A 23,553-nucleotide genomic window follows, 5' to 3' on the forward strand; every position below is an offset into this window, starting at 1 on the left:
AAAAATTTACTATAATAACAGAAACCATGCTTCAAATTCAGGCTAATGCCAGGGTCACTTGATCAGAGTTTTTATTTTGGTATTGTGTATAATGTCATCTGGGGATGTCACTCACATTTGCCTTCAGAGAACAAGTAGATAAGTGAATGAGCTAAAAATTTAGTTATGTGTCAATAATTTACAACTTTCTTTCATTATAAAATAGATAAAAGTTCCACATTTTTAATCATAGAATTCAATAGCTGGATAAATTAAGCCATATAAAATAATCCACAGTACAGTGCTTTTACATCAAGTTTGAGAGCTCTGCAAGGCTCTGACATCAGCAGACTCTGGGGCAGAATTTTTGGGTGGGTGGGTGGGTGGGCAAACATAGTGATAAGCTATTAGGTTTACGGATATAGACCAAAACATGTTTAGAGGTTGTCCCCTACACAAGTATACACAAGCAGACTGGTCAGCAATTTAGCACCTCTGTTAGTTCAGTGCTGTAAAATAATGTATACTATGAAACGACTAACATAGTCTTCATCTGGGACAAACATAAAATGCAATCAGAAACTGAACAAAACCAAGCAAATACAACCTATTGCTATGCAAGTAAGGTTCTCTATAGGTGGACTCGATGAAAGTGCCAGTGACTCATGGATATTACTTACTTTGTAAACCCATTTGGTCCTTTATTTCATTACTGACGTGAAAAATAAATGTAAAAAAAGTTTTGGAAAAATCTGAGGTAACACATGAATTTGTAATTTGCTAGGGAAATTTTACATGGACTTTGTTTAAGCAGCATGGCAATTTTATTAAGCAAGAAGATGAAAAAAAATAAACTTTTATACCTTCAGTTCATTGAAAATGCATTGTAACTAATCTGTAACTAGATAAATTATTTCGTTTACCCATTTTTTCATCATTTCATGACTGAAAATTAAAACTGCTTTCTAATAGAACATTATGACAGCCAACCTCAGCTGTCATCTAGGTAAGCACAGCTATATTTTTGTCGTAAAGTCAAACTCACGCCTGCTTAGACCAACAAGTAGGTCTCCACTTTTTTTCTTTCTTTCTTTTTCTGGCAGTCAGGGGGAAAAAACCGGAGACGTTCTTTTTGGTCTAACCACTGCTGTACCTTTGACTTCAAAAATCAAACCAACACCACCTGAACATCATTTGAAAAATCAGTAGGGAATGAGGTGATATACTTTATAGTAGCTTTGCAAGTTTCCAATCCCTGTCCTGTGTTATACAGCGCCGAGAAAGTACAGAACCTCGTATGGACGGCGTTCTTTTGCGTACCAGGGCCCAGCGGTGTGGAGTGGGTTGCCCACTGGATTTGGACACAAAGACAGTGATACCATTCACGAGTGCTCTCATGGGGGGGGGGGGAGCTGGTGGTGTTTCCTGCCTTAAATATTCTCTGCGTGCTTTTTGTGTTTTCTGGTGTTTGTTTTTGTAGTCATGTCGTTATGTGTTTTTTGTCTTGTGGGTGTTGTCTAATGTTGTAAAGCGCTTAGAACTTCTAAAGATTTGGCGCTCTACAAAGTCTTTATTATTATTTTTTATTATTATTAATTGCTCTGAAGAATGCACGTTAATAATTTTTTCGCAGGAAGAGAAAATGTTAAATGTCTAAATATGATGTACTCTAAGGTCTCTAAAACTGTATTATCTACCCATCTCCTTTCAACTTTTGTGTAACGTTAATAACAGTAATGTTTAAGTTTGTCGAGTCTTACCAACGAGTCCTCCTATAAGGAAAAATGACAGCAGAAGGAGAAGAAGCAATATGCCCAGCGCGATTAGTTTCTTCCAGCTTAACGTCTCTAACACAACCCCCGCCATTGTGGTGATCAATTGAATTAATGGTACTTTTCCAGACAATTTTATAGCCTTGCCGCACTCAGTTAACTCTTTCTTGCAGAATGATTAATCGGTGTAAAGATAGAATTGCTCCAACTTCTTTTTGTTCCTACATAGAATCCAAAGCCGGGTGTGGTGGTGGTGGTTTTTGTTCATCTTATATAGATAGGAGATCATCCATTTACTTCATGGGCGAAAAACTATTAGCAGACTGCTACTACTACTACAACTCTGGAATCTTCCTGTCTCAGAAAACCATTGCCAATGACCCAGGGTGCCTGCATAATAAGTTTCAGTGCGTGGGTGGCAAACATATAGTGTTCAGCCATTACGTTTTACGCGTGTGGGCCAAAACCTTGATTAGAAGTGAGATGGGGAGGGGGGCTTTCAGATACATATAGGAATGCAAAGCTAAGAAAAGCAAAGGGTCATTGGAAAACGGAAGGGACAACCATAACAAAAAAATGTGATCGGTTAAGTTTCTCGTTTTGGAGCACAGCAATTGCTATATTTCAGTTGCTCATCCTAGAGTTATATCAAAGACATAAAAAGTACTAGCGGTTGCCTCGCTTGGCGCTGCGTATTAAGAGGTTAGTTTTAGGACTGGTCGTCCTATTGTCAGGATAATGTGACTGGGTGGGACGTAATGTCCCAATGCTACACATCGCTATGAACTGCTACACTGCAGACACAACAGCGATATGACTAAACTTGTAAAACTACCTTTAAAAAAACATATATATATATATATATATATATATATATATATACACACACACACACACACACACACACGTTTATACAGTTGTCGATACAAGAATGAATACAGCTTAACTGTATCTAGCTTAACTGTATCTATAGCATACGTTTCTTGTAAATTTACGCCAGTCAGTCCCACGATTTTCTGCTATAACGCTATTATCGCCCAGAGCTCCTGCTGCAACTCTCACCAGTTCGCCAAAACTACTAAAATTCACCCAACAAAAAAATTAAAGACTTACAAATGTTATCTATTTATGTCTGACAGCATTTGCCAATCAATATCCAAATGTGTATGGGCAGTTATATGAAGTCTTGCTGCATTAATGATATCGATATACTATCAAATACAATTTATGAAAATCCTTAGCTGCTCAAAGCGAAGATCGGTGGATAATACCCTCGCCATGATAGCAATGGCATATCAGGGACCGACAATTTTAGTTTTCGGGATGAGGAGGGACCAAGTAAATAGCTTTAACAAAAATACAGTTGCTCTGTTTTGTAAAACAACGAACTAATTCACTCTCCATTATTATTAGCAGACGAAAGTTAACATTCATATATAAGAAGATTGCATTTGGAGAAAACAAATTCTAAGCCAAAATTGAAAGGTTAGCATCTATTGTAAGCTTTATTGTCCTTCGCTACGTTCCACTGGCACTTGGGAACGGAGCAAACTTCAAAATTCCCTGTGATTTTCAAAATCAGTTGCACGGGAGTAGTGAATGGGGATACATTAGCGACAATGGGAATTAGCATTACAGACCCCCCTGGGTCAGATTAGCGGCAATGGAAATTTAACATGGCGAAAAATCGTGGGTCAGATTAGCGACAAGGGAAATTAACATGGGGAATAAATCGTGGGTCACTCTAGCGACAAGGGGAATTTAACATGGAACTATAGTGTGGGTCTGTCTAGCGACAAAGGGAAATTAACATGGGGAATAGAGTTTGGGCTTTTGGGATTTTTTTTTTTTTTTTTAAATTTTTTTTAAAAAAGGGGTAGGCAATTGAATAAAGTCATTCTCTTTTCGAGAAATATGGCTGGCCCTGAAAAGGGCCTTTGGTTTCTTCTTCTTCTTCTGCTTCTAATTTCTTCTTTTTCTCCACCAACTTCTTATTTTCTCACCTACACTCTTTTTTCTTCTTTTTTTCTCCTCCTCTTCTTTCTTCTCTTCCTCCTCCTCCTCTTCTTTCTTCCTCTTCTCATTTCTTCTTCTTTTTCAATTTTTTCATTCCATTTTCTTATTCTTATCCTTTCCTCTTCATCCTCCTTCTCCTCCTTTATTTCCTTCATCACACCACTTATCATGTCCTTTGCTTTTCTTAAGTTGTTAATCTCCATTTTTACTCTATGCGGACTATAAGAATAGTGGTCTTCATTGAGTCGTACTAGCATTTGTTCTATCATGCCCAAATTGTCAAGGACGTCTTGCAATGTTTGAAATTTATCGAGGTGGTTCGAAGCCATCTTCTCTGTAGAATGGTTTGAACGACGAATACTGTGGGTTCTTATACGAAAAGCGTGGACGTGAAGGAAAACATTCCCCTAAAACATAAAATTGATATTACCTAGATCATGACCTAACATCGTGCAGACGTGAAAGAAAACATCCCTACTTTTCTCATTTCATATAATATACTATCCACATAAGTGAAGCAACAATAAACAAACCCCAAATCTACTATTTACACACGCAAATCATTAAAACAAAATCCATAATCTACTATCCACACAATCGTACGTGAGCGCTTACAAAACCCAAACTATACTCTCCACATACGCTAAGAAACAATAAACAAAATCCATAATCTACTATCCACACAATCGTACGTGAGCGCTTACAAAACCCAAACTATACTCTCCATATACGCTAAGAAACAATAAACAAAATCCATAATCTACTATCCACACAATCGTACGTGAGCGGTTACAAAACCCAAACTATACTCTTCACATACGCTAAGAAACAATAAACAAAATCCATAATCTACTATCCACACAATCGTACGTGAGCGCTTACAAAACCCAAACTATACTCTCCACATGCGCTAAGAAACAATAAACAAAATCCATAATCTACTATCCACACAATCGTACGTGAGCGCTTACAAAACCCAAACTATACTCTTCACATACGCTAAGAAACAATAAAGAAACCCATAATCTACCATTCACACAAACTTACGTGAGCAGTTACAAACACAAACACACAAACACATACCCTCGCACTATGAAAAAAGAGTTAGTGTTTATAATCACACTACTCTACCTACACACACACACACACACACACACACACACATTGGCAAATCGATAGTTATTTCTTTTCTAGAGTATTGGGTAGCCCTGAAAAGGGCTGATTTTTTTGAACTCCAGATGCAACTATCTAATGATTGCACCTTCCTGGCCTGGCGCCACACACGCATCTTCTTCCCCAGTCTCCTTTCACCTTTCTTCTGGGGAGCGAAGAGGGAGGATGATTCGCTTCAGCACCCCAATCCTCTGTCTCGGGAATATTAAACGACATCCTCTTTTCTCTTTTCTTTTCCTCCTCTTCCCTCTGTCTTCTCTCCTCCTCTTCCTTCTTTATTCTTTCTTCTTCTATTATAGCCTCCGCAGCCAGTTCATTTACCAGGGGCCTGACATATTCCAGATGTATCTGGAGTTCAAGAAGTTTGCTTATTCTGCTACTATTCATTCTTGTGTTGATCAATCAACAAGGGTAGCTAGACTGCCGAACGAGTTTCAATTTATAGTGAAAGCGCGTACGTGAAGGAAAACATCCCCCTAAAAACATAAAATTGATCTTACCTAGATCATGACCAAAAAAACAACAAAGCGGACCTAAAAGAAACACTCACTCACTTTTTTATTCTACCCATCACTATTTTAAAATTTTTTATAAATCACTTCAATTGACTATCCACATACTCAAAGCAATCCAATCTAACCCCGAAATCTACACCTCAAACACCAAATAAAGACATCATTTTAATCTACTATCCACACCAACGTACTTGATCACTTACAAACACACAAACTCACAAACACATACCCTCACATTTTTTTAAAAAGAGTTAGTGTTTATTTTCACACTACTCTACCTACACACATTGGCAAATGGATAGTTATTTCTTTTCTAGAGTATTGGGTAGCCCTGAAAAGGGCTGTTTTTTTTTTGTTGTTTGCTATGGCAATCTTTTAGTTTCTAAGAATGCGATGTCCTCTGAGGATAGACTTTCTGGCGATAGGTCTGCTTCTTCGGAAAGAGAAGAAGAACTCTTTGGTGTCGATACGACAATCGACAAAGCCTCTGTCAGCTTCAGGTTCTTGTTGCTGCTGTTGTTGTTGTTGCTGCTGTTGCTGCTGTCTCTGAAGTCTGTACTTCTCTGTCCATTCTTCTTTTTCCCTGTTCATTTCTTCTCTGAAAAGCTCTTCTATCAGGTCTTCAGTGATTTTTAACATTCTCACATTCTCTATTTCTTCTGGCTTCGGTATCAGACTGTGTCTGACCCTATGCAAATTCACGTAGGCTTCGTTGAGCTTAGCTAGTTTGGAACACATCTTCTTAGGAGGATGAGTCGACAATGGATGGTTAGACTGGAAACAAACCGGTTCTTCAAGTCAAAGCGCGGACGTGAAGGAAAACATCCCCCACACGGTTTTCGAGTCGCAATGTACAGTGAGTGTCATGAGAGGGATAGTAAGAAGTCAGAGAGCATCAATCCAACATTCTTATAGCTAAACAAAAGACAAAGGCATTTTTTTCAAAACACAACATTTTTATTCAAAAATCACTTAACTCTAACCAACAACAACTCTAACATTTTTAACAATAATCCAACACTATAACATCAAACAATTTTTTCAAATCACCAACATTTTTTTCTCAATTCACAATCTACTTTAAACAGGGCTGACAACGTTGTGAATGAAATTGTGATTTCCACTGTTGGAAATCATTAGGCCATTGATGGACACTACGTTTCCTAGCTTGAGACAAAAGATAAGCATAATGGTCACAAAACCATCGATCTACTTTCACATCATTTCTTGAAGAAGAACGAGGATCAAAATGAGTCACTAAATGTTCTAAGGAATAGCCCAGGCTTCGATGATGCAGAAAATACACGCAATATTGTCCACACACCAAGGAATCTGTGCCTTGTAATTTCACATTATTGAATCGGGTGGTCTGAGCATTTCTTCTCATAAAGTCGATGATATCGTCTTCCAAAGGGGGCAATCCGTACGAATCGAAATATTCCACACATCCTTCTTGAGGAAAGTAGACGGCTATCCAGTGGGTTCCTGGGAGATGACTGTCGTCCGTGTTGATCACGTAAGCTTGATGGTCTTGAGGTTTGCGATGAGGGAGTTCATCTTTAGCACAGACGACAGGATTCCAAGAAGCCGTATACGAACTGTGGTTCAAAAGGTAATAAAGTTCCCAGGTATCCATTGATTTGTGTGTGTTTTTTTTTTCTTCTTCTTCTTCACAGGTAATAATAAGTCGTCAATTCGATCCTGACTTTTTGCTTGAAAATGTCTGACGAATAAACGGTTATTCGTTCTGTTTCCTCACTCTGATTCAGGAGAGCTTCGATACGATGGATCTCTTGAGTGGTTAATGGTGGACAAGAATGTTTACGCAAGTCTTTATACCACTGATGCAACACGTCTTTGTTCGAGATGAGACTCCAAGCTTCGTCCAGATACTCGTCCAATTTTTCTTCTTGACTCAACATCAGGCATTTATCGTGTTGAATTTGACTGGGATGATCGTTTTGACATCCATAGCAATTTTTCTTGATCAATTCCGTCATTTTGTCGACCAAGTGTTTGGCAAAACAGGAGACTAAATGGGCTTCTTGTTCTGGCCATCTTGACTTCATCATGATCACTTCTTCTTTTTCCACGGTCTCCTCACATTTCATGTCCAAAGTTTCTCCACTAGGTAAAGAGGGATAACAGTCTTCCATGGTTTCTAGTAATCTAGGATGACTTCTCTCAAACTGTTGATTTCTATCGTATTATCGAATTCTGCATACAGGATGACGTTCACCGTTTCATCAGGGTCTCGGTCTTTAAACTGAATTTCCACACGAATCTGGCCGGATTTTATAGGGTGGAAATGTCCCTCGTCGCTGCCTTGGTCTGGAGTGAAATCGAAAGCCCACAAAGTATAGCCTCCTGCATAATCTTCGTACGTAATGCCGTGACTGGTGTTGGTTCCTAACTGGCCGGTGGCTTCGTACATGGACAAGTACGATCTCAAGTAATTCTTCTTGGTAAAGTCAGGTTCGAAAGGTCGGGTACACAAGGTTTTGCCATCGCGACTGACTTCGATTTTGGACACGCCAAAGTGTTGAAAGTAGAAAGGATTTTTTTCGGCAGCTCCGTTGAAGGCTGTATTCTCGACGATACCAACGATCAAACGTTTGGGTAACTGTCCTTGGAACAGATGATCTTCGATCATGGATCGCTGTCCCTTGGGAATGGTGAAGGTTTTCACTTCCACGCGTCGTATGGGATACTTGGCAGTCGTTCTGCTCAACGTCTGATTGATGTCGTTTCCCACTTTAGGTAACACTTCCACACGGCTTACGTAGAGTCTGGCTTCTAGGATTTTGGTTTTGTAACCGTCACTATCAGCCAATAAATGGAAAGCGGCACTGCTACGATTCAGTCTCAGGCGGACATCCACCCCGTTCAGCAAATACTTTTCTTGCAACCACATGTCCAAATGCAAACGATCCATCAGTTCTAAACTTGTGTCGACTCCCGTGATTCTCTTTCTTCGTTCTACAAATCCATCATTGTTGTCTTTCTTTTCATCAGTTTCCAATATTTCAAACTTGGTAGGTTCGTCAGCTTCCCATACCACACAGGCATTGAGATGAGTGTTCTTGGCATCTATTCTGGACGTCAAGAGATTTTCCAGGTAGGCACGATAAGGGTAAGTATCCATGCTGCTACTGACCAGTTTGTTATTCAAGTACAAGTCCACTCCACTGAACAAGGAATGCATGAAATTGTTGACGGGAGATACTGCTTCATCGTCTATAGCACCTCCAGTCTTATCTAGAATTTTGACTTTCAGGTACAAGTAACTGCTATTCAGATCGATGTAATCTTCGGGCTGTCCTTTGATTTCAAACTCGATGGGAGCGGAATCGGCCAATGAGGAGACGGGATGAAATTCCACCCACTGGGATTCTTGCATGGTCATCATCGTGGGGGGCATGGCAAACAGATCCAATTCCGTCTTGGAACAAGCGCAAGACTCTCGGTGTATCATTTTTTTTTTGTTCTTTCTCAATAATCGAAAACGTCTAAGTCTCGAACGGTTCTTCTTTTCTTGGCCTTTCTAGCTTGAAGTCTGGTGAAAGGGTGTTTTCTGCGTCGTCTCTTTCTGCCTTGTCCTTGCTGAATGCCTGACTCGGTAGCGTGCAGGGCATTTATAGGTGTTTCTCGGTGACCCAAAATGTCTTTGCCCGTTTGCAGCAAGACATTTTTGCCTGCCCTCATGAAGGCTTCTTTAGGGTTTTGTTTGTCGATGATGACATTTTGGAGAAATTCTTTGCCTTGCGTCAGTGCCGCATCTTTCAAGGCGTGCAATCCGCGTGTCACCATCGGTTTCAACACCGGGGCCACCGAACGAAAGGCCGATTTTAACATATCTCCTAAACCGTGTCCTCGCTGTCGAGCAACCCCTCGGTACACTGGATACATGACTTACGAATCGTGAGAAAACCGTTTTCGAAAATGGAGTTTCACCGTGACTTTTCCTTTGGTGAATGGAATATTTTGTCCCAAATCTCCTTTTATAGTAATGTTGACCGTGTCCAAATACGACTTACTGACAGGCAAATAGTGAGGATGTACAAATTCGCGGTGGACGTGGTAAGTGTTTCCACCTTCCTCGTCAGCGTTCGTGGCAGAATCCACTTTGAAAGGAATGACACGCAGTAACGGCACGGAGGTGTGTCCCACCACGTTGTACTCCACCACATCGGAATACACGAACATCAAATTCAGTCCTTGGTTCAGTTCTACCGGGGCACGAAATAACTTGCTAAAAGACTCGTTGTCGTAAACGATGGGTAATTCGCTTTTCTTCATCATGCTCATTCTCAGGTTCATGTCTCCGCCCAACATGTCATACAATTCAGGACAAAATAAAATGGACAGGATTTTACTCCGTTCAAATTTCATCAAGAAGCGACGAGCTGTTTTGTGGTACTCCATGGTGACACTTTTGTTAACATGCTCCAAAGCTTTCAGAAACACGACATTAAACCTGGAGGCTATGGTGCTGACCAAATGTTGACCGCTAAAATAATAGCCTGGGGAAATGAACAAGTGATAGGTGGTGTACTTTTGTGTACGGGTTTTCTTGTCATATTTGACATTGCTATCCATCCACTGTTGCAATTGTTCGTCATGAACTTCCACATCAAAACAATTTTGATTGGGAAGGACATTGAGGACTTGGGTCGGGTGAATCATTTCTACTAAAGCCACTTCCCAATGGGCTTCGTGATCTAAGGGGATGGCCTGAGGTAATTTGGCCGTGTAACAGCACAACGTGTTGTGGGGAAACACCTCCATGGAACTGTCACTGGGTAAGGTTAAGTAAAATTGGTTTTGGTGACTCATAATTCCAGAGTTCTGTGGCTGTCCGAGGGGTTACTGGACGTCAGAGGCGTGTCTCCGCCCAAAATGGGGTTCTGATTGTGGTGATTGGAGTGGTGACTGGCACTGGCACTGGACACAAGGTTCCCGTTGGAAGAGAATTTCAGTGAGGGATTGGGAAGCAGGTAACCGATGCAACTGCTCAATAAAATGGTCCACAATTGTTTGTCTCCTTGTTGCAAACTCAAATTGGCGATGGCTGCCCCGATGACACAATACACCACGAAGATTTGGCAGAAAAAGACGATTTGCGTTTTAGGCACACGTTCTCCACACCACACCCACAAGGGTTGTTTTTGTAAATCTTGCACAGAAGAACTAGGTGAAGGTGGAGTGGTCGACGTAGCTGCGTCTGCTGTGTGAAAGGGCATGATGGTCACTTCTTTTTATAGTCGATGACTTGCGAAGCGTCGATCCAAGAATCAAAACTGGGTGGATATCCTTTCCAACGTACTTTGACTTCTTTGACACGTCGTTTGCCCACTTTACGGGTTCTGCGTTCGAGAATGCTTTCGATGTCGTACACGTCGTCTTCTTTTTTCGTGACACGTTGTAACTCGGGCAAATAAAACGTTCCTTTGAGCACTTCTCCGTTCATGTCTTCCAATTTATAGACGACAGGATGACGGCCATGCACTCGTCCAGTGACGCGAAACAATTCGGTCGTCCAGTTAGGTAAGTAACCTTTGTCGAAAGTGCGTTTGGTTTTGCCAATGCGCACCCAATCTCCTACGGCCAACTCTCCACTTTTCTTGGGGACAGCCCTCGTCGGGGACGTACCAAACAGGCGCTCAAACACCAACACTTCGTTGTCGGGAGTCACGTCTTGCGGGGCACGTCCAATGCTTCGATGGTAAGATTGGTTGTACGCTTGCACCAGGTGCGGTAAGATGTCGATGTACTTCAGAGTGTGGTGATTCGTAAAATATTTCCACATGCGTTCTTTCAAAGTGCGTTGAAAACGTTCCACGATGCTGGCTTTGGTTTCGGGATTCTCGGTGGTAAAAAAATGAATGTCACGTTTCTTTAATTCTTTTTGGAAAGCTTGGTTCAGAAATTCGGTACTTTTGTCCGTTTGCCATCGAAGAGGGTGACGACCGCTTTGTTTCAACACCCGTTGCAGGGCTCGCACTAACTCGCTGCTCGATTTGGAAGTCAAGGGTACGACCCAAGCAAATTTGGAAAAGACGTCGATGACACAAAACAAATATTTGTAGCCACGATTGTAGCTGGCCAAATGAGAGACATCGGCTAAATCGGCTTGCCATTGATGATCGATGCCTTCCACTCGGGTGCGACTTCTGGCAAACTTGCGTCGAATGGGTTTGTGTAAAGTCTAGGTAGCTTGTTCTTGTAACCATCGTTGCACTTGAGGTAAACGGAGACTTTTCAGTCGCGTTTTGGCACCACGATACAATTTTTGAACTCCTGCGTAACCTGCAGGATGGGAGGGATCGTAGTAAATGCTGGCTAAGACTTTTTCCATTTTTTGTGTTGGTTGGTGTGTTAATAAGGCACCCACTCTTGGAGGATGCTACTCTTTTTCTCTTGGGGTATTTTCTTGGATTGCAATGCTTTGCGTGTGCGACCGGCAATAGGTGTTGAAGAGGAGGAGGATGTCTGAGCGGGGGATATCGGTTCTTGTTTCACTTCTGTCTTCACTTCTGTCTTCACTTTCTTTTTCTCTTGTGATGAAGAAGGGGTGGCCATCATCTTTTTAATCCATCCAATTCTGGAGGTAGGTGGTGTTGTTAACTTGCGTACTTTTTCTGGTGGACTTTGAAACCCTTCTTCTTCTTCTTCTTTTCCTTTTTCTGTCTTGGTCACTGGTACTGGTATTGGTGATGGTGCTGGACTTTTCATCAAGGTCTTAAAATCTTTCAGAGTGGGTAGAGCTGTTTCGTCTAAAGCTTTCTGGTGAAAGAGTTGCAGTCGTTGCAAGAGTTTACCGTACTTTTGCGATTTTTCTGTTTCGGACAAATCTTGGCGATCCATCAAGGACTGCAATTCGTGTTGTAACTGGGACATCTCGCTCAAATTGGGATTGGGAGGTAAATGCGGGGTGCGTTGTTCTTGCCACCGATGGTATTCCATCCATCGTTTGTAAGGCACTAAAGCTAGTTTTCGTCCTTCCATGGGGTTGTCAGGGGTCGATTGTGAGATCTTGGGACTTCCGAGGGCCTTTTTATCTTGCTCCCACCAGTCTTCCCAACATGGTTCCCAAGACTCCTTTCAGTATGGGGCCTAACAAGAGAGGTAAAATACCTCCACGTTGGACCAACATCTTCTTTTTTTGACGAATGGGAATTTTCTTTTGAACCATTTGGCGAAGAACGTGACGATGTTTGCCTAAGCATTGTTTCTGGTGTTTGGACAAAGGGATCGTGCCTTTCAAAACGTTCAAACAACATTCGCACACGGTATCGATGACCTCTTTGGAGGCTGTTTGAATGAGTTTTTTTCGTAGGGGTGGAGAAGCTTTGGACAGGACAGATAACATGTCCCCATGTTTGGCTAAACGTGGTGGCAGTCCTTTCCTTTTCTTTCCTTGGGGTTTTCTGGAGGGTGACATCTTTGAGTCTTCAGGAGCACCAAAAAAAACACTGATACCCTACTTGGTCACAGGCCTTTTTTATACTGGAACGCGCCGCCACTGATTGTCTTTACGTCGTATTAGTTTGAGGACAGGCATGACACGTCGTGCAGGGGTACGTAACGGACTAAATCGAGCCAGTTCTTGCTTGGACAAATCCAGTAAACTTTGTAACATGCCCGATCTTTCTTGGACTTTGATTTTGGGAGAAGGTACTTTGTGAGCAGCAGCCACTGCCACTAAATTGGAGGGTCCTGCCACTGGGGAAGTTCTTTTGGGGGTCATCAACGGAGAAGTTCTTGGTGTGATCAACGTCTCCAAGTACTCTTCAGTTCTGGGTGTCATTAACGGAGAAGTGGACAAACGTGAGGCTGCCGGAGACGCAGTCACCGCCGTGGCAGATCGTGGTTTGCGAGTGTAAGGTTGCGTCCTGGCCGAAGTGCCTCTCTTGCGACTAGTTTTCTGTGGACTTTTCTTTTTCTGGGGACTTTTTCTCTGTTTCTTTTTCTGGGGGCTTCTTTTCTTTTTCTGGGGTGGTGTCTGGTCAGAGGAGGGTCCTGCCACTGGAGAAGTTCTCCTTGGGGACCTGGTCTTTTTCTTCTTGGGGCTTCGTTGGACTTTTGTCTTGGGTATAACTTTGGGGTCATTAGGATCCCATCTTAAGAGTGAGTGAATGATGACCCCTCCTAGAGTACCGCTCCCTCCAGGTTTCAAAATGATTTGTTTTTTGGTTTGAGTGTCGATGCGGGGATCGGCCAGTTGGACCAAAGCGACTTTGTTTCGATCGAAAAAGCGTTTGGTTTGATGAGGAATCTGAATGATTCCTTGGAGTAATTGACGTGCCGTCACCGTGAACCATCGTAAGACTTCTTTGAGACTAGCTTCTAAGACACGAGCTCGTGTTTGTGGATCTTTTTCTCGACTGATGCCATACAAGGCACGAATCAATTTGACGGGAAGATGCGACTGAAGGGACGTCATGTTCGCACTGAGAGTGAGACAGACGAAAAAGGGTCCGAGGTTTTTATAGATTTTTTTTATGGGGAGTGAAATGAAGTCGAGGACGGAGACGTGTACAGGACAGGCCCTCCGTCTTGGCACCAGTGGTGAAACAAGTGGGTACGAAATCGCAAATCCTCGAGGGTCGTAGGTTTCAAATCGACGAGTAAATAGGCGTGTGGAGTTTGAGTGGCATCGTCGTACGCCTGAGTCAGCCAAGGCGTTCCTAACTGTTTGGCTAAGACTTGCACTTGCGATTTATCTCGAGGGCTTTTAAACAAGACCACGTAATGCGCATTGAGACTGATGGTGCGATGGGCTTTACTTTGTTGAAACAAATTTTGGGTGATGCAAACGACACTGGCATTACGGTGATGCCCTTTGCGCGTGAACCACAGTTTAATTTCTTCTTCGTCTTCTCCTAACATGTCGTCAAAAATGACCAAATGGGTTAGATGGGAGTCAGAGACGATGCCATCGTCTTCTTTAGGAATGCCTTCCACAAACACGATGGAATCGCCTTGACTTTCTCGCAAGAGGCTGTTCGCCGATTGCCACTCTTTGTAACACCACACGATTCGTTGAGGGGGTCGATCGATCAAATGATGTTTATGTTCGATCAAACGTTTGACGAATTCGGTTTTGCCTGAACCGCTAGGTCCAGCAATGAGCATGTTAAAGGGATGGCGAAGATACAAAGCCTCCCAACTGGCACGATCTAAGTGTTCGTCGATGACTTTGACAGTAGAGGAAGAGGGAGCAGAGACAGCAGAGGTAGCCATAGTGTGAGAAATGTCACTTGTGACACGAAAAGAAACAAGACAAGAGTTTATATACTTTTTTTCAGAACACGTTTATCGAATGTTTTTTTTCAAATATGAATACGAAAGACAAAAATACATAAAAGCCAAAGGCTTAAGTACAAGAATAAGAGGCACATGATAACCATGAACGTGGAATAAAAACAAGTGTCTGTACAACAACCACATGTTTTGGGTAAAGTTCTAACCAGTTCTATAGTAGGGGGTAAGGTCACACAAGTGTCCTCCCGAAAGGGTCTTTCAGGCGTGTCCACGACAGTCCTGTCCTGGGTGACGGGTTCTTCTGGCACCGTCACTAACACAGGTTGAAAAGTAACTTTTTTCCTTGAATAACTCTCGTGCATACTGGGCTACCTCTTGTGTCCAAGCCTCAAAACCCTGGTCTCGGTGATGTCCAACATTTGACTCCAAACCAATCTGGTTTCTTCTTCGTCAACGACATGGTAAGTTACTTCAATGAACAATGAACTATCGATCTTGCCTAGGGTTCCTTTTTATATACAGACCAATACCGACGTGACCGTACGGCAACGTAAAGTGATTGGGAAGTCGCACTCGCTTCTGGTATACAATTTGATAGACTTTTTCCAAGGGTCGACTGACGATGTGGTGAGTGGGTAAACGTACAATCTTGTTCGGTTGATAGGTGGTCACTTTAAAGTTTCCATCCTCTCCCGATTGCAAGGCTTCTTTCAATACCCCAAAGTTGACCACTCGACTGGTACGATAATTCAGAGTCAGTCCTTTCACTTTGCACGTCGTGTGCACTTCTCCTTGTTTGTTCCGGTATTCGTAGCCGTAATTTTTGGGGCCGCCACTGACGAAACTTAGAATCTTGTCGTCGGGATGCTCGTCTGTCCAGGCTCCTAAACGGTCTCCTTCGATGTCAGGGTGATGTTGACTCGGGTGATGGATGTAAATGCAACTGTCCGTGTCAAAGTACAGGACGCGTTCTTCTAACAGTTCTAAAGCTTCGTACAATTTTAAGCGAGCATGAGCTGTCACGTAAGCCGCAATGATGACATTTCCAAAAGGGTCGTCTTGTACAAAGTCCAGATCTTCTTCGTAATTGACCAAGATCAAATCCTCTCGAACGACGTCCACGTGTTTCATGCATTTGGTTTTGTCGTGAATCATCTGGAAGTAGCGGGAAGGTTCTGTCAAATATTCCGTCTTGGGTAAACACGGTCGTTGTGCCATTTTACCCCACAAGCAATTTAACATCACTTTGGCAAACGATCGCCTGCCTTCGTTTTTTTCGATGTGGTCTAAAGAGATGCCTTCTTGTTCGTAGTATTTCTCTTTGAATTGTATTTCGTCTTCGGGAGTGTGACACCAGGAAGGATAGCCGCTGGCTTTTTGTTTCAGTTTCAAAAAGGCATCCACGTAGTCGGCGAAAATGCCTTTCTGAGTAGGGTCACCCATGTGGTACTGTTGTGTCTTGGGAAAGTGGCAAATTTCGTACACTTCTAACAGTTCGTATCCCATGTCCAGAGCTTTGAACAATTCTACGCTGACCCAGGTTCCCGTCAAGGCCCGTTCTTCCTGGGTGTGCTGACAAGGCTGGTCTTGGTTGCACGTTTCGGCACAAGTACGGCACAAGGGAAACATCAGTTTGCCTTGACAATGGTGAGGTAAGACGGGATGGTATAGGTTCGTGGGAGGCAAAATTTTACATTTGATCAAGCCTTCGTATTGTCGAATGTTTTTCAGGTCGATGTGTTCCGTTAATAATTGCGGGTGCCCTACAGGAAAGCGACAATATTTGCACACGTAGGGATACAGCGAACACACGTCCAAGTATTTGATTTCTTCTCCTTTCTCTTCGTCGGCTTGGTACAGCAAATAGGTGGCATTGGTCCTTCCTCCGTACAAACTATCCCTCGGGTTCAGCGGGTCCATGAACTGGTAACTTTCCACGAGGCGTTTAAACTCGGGATCGGTTTTCATACGGTGATCGTACTCGTGTTCCCACATTTCCACCACTTGGTATCCTTCCTGTTCTAACTTTAGGCGCCGCTGACAAGTGTCCTGGTACAAGTCTTCCATGGTTCGTTGCAAAAACTGATTTTTAGTGCCACGGTCAGGGTAACAGACGGGACATCCATGAAATAAGCAACCGTTAAACTCGTACACGATCTTGGGGTTTTCTAAGTCCCAGCCATCGACCGAATACGTTCCGATGGTCTTTTCGCCCCCTCCGTTGCGGGCATGCTGAATCCACTTGTCTTCCTTGTCGCACAAGTAATGTAACCAACGTAGGGCTTTGACCGAGTATTGACGTTTGACATAGTTGGTCGTTTGAGGGCTGATGACAGCCACGGTGTTTTCAGGCATGAATCGTTGTCGATACACTAAGGAACACGCTTTGGCAATGGTGCAAGCTTCTTTCAAAGGATCGACCCCTCCGTGTTCTATGAACAGTTCTCGAAATTTTCCACAGCAACGTCGCAAAATGTCCACGTCGGAACGACAATACTTTAGCATTTCTTCCTGAAAGTCGAAAGGGTCCGAGGCGTGAGCCTGTTACCAAGCGTAGAAAGCTTCTCGTTGTTCGGTACGCATGTTGTCGGGGTCGTAATAGTGAGCCTCAGGTAAATGGGGTAGAACGGCATGTTGATTGGCTTCCGTATTGAAAAAGTGTGGAAAGTACCCTTTAGCCATTTCTGTCATTCCAAACGTTTTAGGCATTCGGCTCAAAGGCATGGCCAAATAGGTCATCGAATCTTTAAACTGCACTTGTCCCACTTGCATGAAAATGATTTTGGCTCCGTTCAAAGCGACTTTAGGATGCTCGGTGCCTTGTTCCGTATAGTATCTGAGAAGAAACTGTCCATCGTATCCGGAGAAATTGTGAGCCATCACTGTGGCATGACGATGACAATCTCCGTAACGTTCGATGTCCTCTTGGCTCCACGTCTTGTCGATGGGGTCTAAGACCCATCGGGCAAAATCGGCTAACGTGTTCGGTCCTCGAAAGATTTTTTCAGGTCCTCCAGGAATCTTGCTGCAGTGAGGGCAATGACTGAAGATAGGTTCTTGAAAACACTTCTCGCACCCTCGATGAGCCACGCAGAAATTAGGAATGTGAATGCCGGTCTCTTGCATGCATTCGAAATCGAAAAAGATGAAATTGCCTTTCTTCTTGTGACCGTCCTCTTTCTCTGGTGGGGGTTGGTATTTTTGCACGTAGCATTGGTGTTCCAAGTCGACGATGTGGTGACAAATGTGACATTTTGTCTTTCCTCGACATACGTGTGCCTTGGTACTGTTGGTACGTATGCCTTGTCTACACGTAGGGCACAATCTCAGGAGTTGACAAGCACATTTCTTCTGTGAACCTTGTGTTTTCAAATGTTGTTGGTAACTGGTAGGGCTGACAAACCTGCGCAGACAAGTCGAACAAGGCACTGGTTCTTCGCTCAGACAGGGTGGAGAGGCCAAACATCCTGAGCATTTCCATCCACAATGTTTGTGTTGCTCTCGATTGTTATAACCATAGTCACATTTCTCACAATAATAACCGTATCCCAGGAATCCAGTGATACTGGTAATGGTATCGAAATGTTCATCGTGATAATAGACATGAATGTATTTTCCGTCCTTAAAATCTTGGCCTCGAAACAACAGAGTTCCACGCATTTCTTGAGGGTGCACTTTCAAGGTGTAGCGTGGAGCTAGGGCATCTTGCAATTTTTGCATCTCAGGAATGCCACAGGGTGTGTCTTTGGACAGGCCAGCTTGTTGCAACAGGAGTTCTGCTTCATTTCGTTGTTTGGCTCGATCAGATCGTTGAATAGTTTTCCAGGTTCTTTTCCATTCTACCTTGTCGTTCTTTTTGGCATAGGTTCGTCCCACCACGATGGCCCTGGCTAAACACATCTGGTCTTGAGGGTTGTTAATTCGGACGAGACTCTTTTTGGTGTTGCGAAGGTCGTCCACCAATAACATCTTTTTGCATCCAGTCCCTTGAGGAGGAGAAACGTGGGCCATTTTCAGTGTGGCTTTACCATCGGTGATGTCAAACTGGTCATTAGATTGTTGTACGTGTTGAATCTTGTCCATGACTTTGGAAGGGGTTAGTTCTGCGGGTCTGCTAAACTCGATCCAAACAGGGGATTTCAAACCGTCGTGATCTATGGATAGTGTCAAGCGATCGTCTTCTTTGGCTTGACATTGTCGCTTGAGTGCGGTGAGCAAAGAATCCCACATCTCGGTGATAAACCCTTCTGCTTTCTCCAAGGGTACGTCGGACTTGAAATCTTTAAACTTCACCGTGTAGGTGTAAGCCGTGGTTCTAAATTTTCTAGAGGAGCGCTTTTCCGTCTCTCGAATGGAATAGTGTTTTTCAGGATTGACTAAGGGTGGTGAACTTGGTTTAGAGGTTTCAAATTCTGGTTCACTCATGTCCTCTTCAAAATCACTGGCATGAATTTGTGCCAAGATTTCAGCCCTGGTACGAGGCGATAGATCACGTTTCTGCCTCTTACTTTCTTCTTCTTTCTTCTCGAATGAATGGGATCGTTTCATCTTGAGGGAAAAAACGTCAAATGACTCAAGTTCAAACACCATAGACTAATTTATAGTCCTGGCAAACCAGCGTATATAAAAAGGGTGTGTGTCTTGTCCTTTCACTATTCATTTCACTCTCAAGCCGAGCACAACGATGGAAGAGACTACCCAGATGGAACGTTTCGTCAGAGCTTTGCGAGGGGTCATTAGAAAATTCTCTTCAGACCAGCCGACGGACTACTCTCCTTCCTTTCGAGATAAAAGTCAAGATACTTGCTATATCTGTCAGAAGAAAGGGCATTGGTCTTCAGAGTGTCCAGACCGTCAAAAAGGAAAAAAAACATGGGCTAAAAAAGACAAAAGTCAAGATACCTGTTATTATTGTAAAGAAAAAGGACATTGGTCTCCAGATTGCCCAAAAAAGAAACAAGAGGAGTCAGAAGAAAAGAAGGATTCTTCAGAAGAAGAGAGGGATTCTTCGGAAGAAGAGAGGGATTCGTTGAAAGAAGAGAGGGATTCTTCAGAGGAAGAAGAGGAAGAAAGAAGACAATTCTATTTAAAAGAAGCAAAGAAACAGGAGAAGAAAAGAAGAAGGGAAGAAAGAGAGGAAAAAACGGTGAAGAAATTCAAAAAACAGAGAGACTAAACAAGGAAAAAGAAGAAGTCAATGAACTTTTAATTAAAGTGTTCTGTGGTGAATTGTGAATTGGATTGTAAAAAATGGATAAAAGAATACATGAATGATATAAGGTAAGTGTCTTTGAGTTTTGATTTTAAAATAAGAAGCTACACTCACGCACTCATACACAGAGATGTACTATAAGGGTAAAATGGTTTGGTTTTTTTTTGTTGATTTTTGAGTTATTGGCAAATTGAAAGGCTATCTCTTTTCGAGAGAAGTGGGTGGCCCTGAAAAGGGCCGTTTTATTTTGGTGTAGGGGTGAGTTTAACCAATCAACTTTAACTGCCTTAAGCCTTTGCCACGGCCGAGGCCTACTTCTGATGATTGGGTTGAAATCACTAAGGGTGGTACGATAGGCTTAGTCACAGGGTTGGCGTGTTTAGCTCGGGAAGGTCGTATTCTCTTCGGTCGTGATAAAGAAGTCTGATACATTTGTTTCAGACTTCTTAACTCCGCTAAAATGTCCAACAGTACCGTAGCCGTTTGATTTTCACCCTCTTGTTTCTTTGCTGCTACTTCTTCTTGCTGTTGTTGCTGTTGTTTTTTTCTTACCTCTTCTTGTTGCTGTTGCTGTTGCTGTAGGAGAAAAGCTTGTTCCGCTTCCTTTTGTCGTTGCATAAATTTCTCCAATTCTTCTTTCTGTCTCTGTCTAAAATTCTCCACTTGCGGTAATGAAGAAGGTAACGAAGGTTCCGGAACAAATTCTTGCGAGGTAAGAAAATCCACAAAATCCCAATGTACCTCTTCTGAAAGTAAGTCCGGGTTCCCTTGGGCAGTCTCCCCTGCTGGTGCACCCCAATGGATCGTTTTCTGAGTTTCCGTCATGTTGAATCACTGTCGCATAGATTGACTGCACACAAGCGCTAACGAATCTATATAGACCACGTGACGTCACAGACTGCTCTCTTCGGATTGGATGCGGGCTGACTGAATTTTGTAACGCGTGTTTGGATAGTTTGTACGGTGGAAGGACCAATGCCACCTATTTGCTGTACCAAGCCGACGAAGAGAAAGGAGAAGAAATCAAATACTTGGACGTGTGTTCGCTGTATCCCTACGTGTGCAAATATTGTCGCTTTCCTGTAGGGCACCCGCAATTGTTCACGGAACACATCGACCTGAAAAACATTCGACAATACGAAGGCTTGATCAAGTGTAAAGTTTTGCCTCCCACGAACCTATACCATCCCGTCTTACCTCACCATTGTCAAGGCAAACTGATGTTTCCCTTGTGCCGTACTTGTGCCGAAACGTGCAACCAGGACCAACCTTGCCATCACAGCCAGGAAGAACGTGCCTTGACGGGAACCTGGGTCAGCGTGGAATTGTTCAAAGCTCTGGACATGGGATACCAACTGTTAGAAGTGTACGAAATTTGCCACTTTCCCAAGACACAACAGTACCACAAAGGTGACCCTACTCAGAAAGGCATTTTCGCCGACTACGTGGATGCCTTTTTGAAACTGAAACAAGAAGCCAGCGGCTATCCTTCCTGGTGTCACACTCCCGAAGACCAAATAAAATTCAAAGAGAAATACTACCAACAAGAAGGCATCTCTTTAGACCACATCGAAAAAAACGAAGGCAGGCGATCGTTTGCCAAAGTGATGTTAAATTGCTTGTGGGGTAAAATGGCACAACGACCGTGTTTACCCAAGACGGAATATTTGACAGAACCTTCCCGCTACTTCCAGATGATTCACGACAAAACCAAATGCATGAAACACGTGGACGTCGTTCGAGAGGATTTGATCTTGGTCAATTACGAAGAAGATCTGGACTTTGTACAAGACGACCCTTTTGGAAATGTCATCATTGCGGCTTACGTGACAGCTCATGCTCGCTTAAAATTGTACGAAGCTTTAGAACTGTTAGAAGAACGCGTCCTGTACTTTGACACGGACAGTTGCATTTACATCCATCACCCGATTCAACAGCACCCTGACATCGAAGGAGACCGTTTAGGAGCCTGGACAGACGAGCATCCCGACGACAAGATTCTAAGTTTCGTCAGTGGTGGTCCCAAAAATTACGGCTACGAATACCGGGACAAACAAGGAGAAGTGCACACGACGTGCAAAGTGAAAGGACTGACTCTGAATCATCGTACCAGTCGAGTGGTCAACTTTGGGGTATTGAAAGAAGCCTTGCAATCGGGAGAGGATGGAAACTTTAAAGTGACCACCTATCAACCGAACAAGATTGTACGTTTACCCACTCACCACATCGTCAGTCGACCCTTGGAAAAAGTCTATCAAATTGTATACCAGAAGCGAGTGCGACTTCCCAATCACTTCACCTTACCGTACGGTCACGTCGGTATTGGTCTGTATATAAAAAGGAACCCTAGGCAAGATCGATAGTTCATTGTTCATTGAAGTAACTTACCATGTCGTTGACGAAGAAGAAACCAGATTGGTTTGGAGTCAAATGTTGGACATCACCGAGACCAGGGTTTTGAGGCTTGGACACAAGAGGTAGCCCAGTATGCACGAGAGTTATTCAAGGAAAAAAGTTACTTTTCAACCTGTGTTAGTGACGGTGCCAGAAGAACCCGTCACCCAGGACAGGACTGTCGTGGACACGCCTGAAAGACCCTTTCGGGAGGACACTTGTGTGACCTTACCCCCTACTATAGAACTGGTTAGAACTTTACCCAAAACATGTGGTTGTTGTACAGACACTTGTTTTTATTCCACGTTCATGGTTATCATGTGCCTCTTATTCTTGTACTTAAGCCTTTGGCTTTTATGTATTTTTGTCTTTCGTATTCATGTTTGAAAAAAAACATTCAATAAATGTGTTCTGAAAAAAAGTATATAAACTCTTGTCTTGTTTCTTTTCGTGTCACAAGTGACATTTCTCACACCATGGCTACCTCTGCTGTCTCTGCTCCCTCTTCCTCTACTGTCAAAGTCATCGACGAACACTTAGATCGTGCCAGTTGGGAGGCTTTGTATCTTCGCCATCCCTTTAACATGCTCATTGCTGGACCTAGCGGTTCAGGCAAAACCGAATTCGTCAAATGTTTGATCGAACATAAACATCATTTGATCGATCGACCCCCTCAACGAATCGTGTGGTGTTACAAAGAGTGGCAATCGGCGTACAGCCTCTTGCGAGAAAGTCAAGGCGATTCCATCGTGTTTGTGGAAGGCATTCCTAAAGAAGACGACGGCATCGTCTCTGACTCCCGTCTAACCCATTTGGTCATTTTCGACGACATGTTAGGAGAAGACGAAGAAGAAATTAAACTGTGGTTCACGCGCAAAGGGCATCACCGTAATGCCAGTGTCGTTTACATCACCCAAAATTTGTTTCAACAAAGTAAAGCCCATCGCACCATCAGTCTCAATGCGCATTACGTGGTCTTGTTTAAAAGCCCTCGAGATAAATCGCAAGTGCTAGTCTTAGCCAAACAGTTAGGAACGCCTTGGCTGACTCAGGCGTACGACGATGCCACTCAAACTCCACACGCCTATTTACTCGTCGATTTGAAACCTACGACCCCCGAGGATTTGCGATTTCGTACCCACTTGTTTCACCACTGGTGCCAAGACGGAGGGCCTGTCCTGTACACGTCTCCGTCCTCGACTTCATTTCACTCCCCATAAAAAAA

The 23,553-nt window shown here is 43.1% G+C and overlaps 2 protein-coding genes across 2 annotated transcripts in view; one reads left to right on the forward strand and one right to left on the reverse strand.

The window, feature by feature from the left end:
* The window catches only part of LOC149807527 (protein wntless-like), a 48,109-nt gene extending 45,994 nt beyond the window's left edge, over nucleotides 1-2,115 (reverse strand). Inside the window, exon 1 of the mRNA XM_089967407.1 lies at nucleotides 1,740-2,115. Within this exon, the coding sequence (XP_089823533.1) occupies nucleotides 1,740-1,845 (106 nt within the window). The 5' untranslated portion in view covers nucleotides 1,846-2,115. The remainder of the gene's footprint in view (nucleotides 1-1,739) is intronic.
* The window catches only part of LOC149807526 (proteasome assembly chaperone 4-like), a 95,553-nt gene that overhangs the window by 50,136 nt on the left and 21,864 nt on the right, over nucleotides 1-23,553 (forward strand). The window lies entirely within an intron of this gene.

This window comes from Sinohyriopsis cumingii, chromosome 1, assembly GCF_028554795.1.
Source record: "Sinohyriopsis cumingii isolate HCF-2022 chromosome 1, ASM2855479v2, whole genome shotgun sequence".
Lineage (NCBI taxonomy): Eukaryota > Metazoa > Mollusca > Bivalvia > Unionida > Unionidae > Sinohyriopsis > Sinohyriopsis cumingii.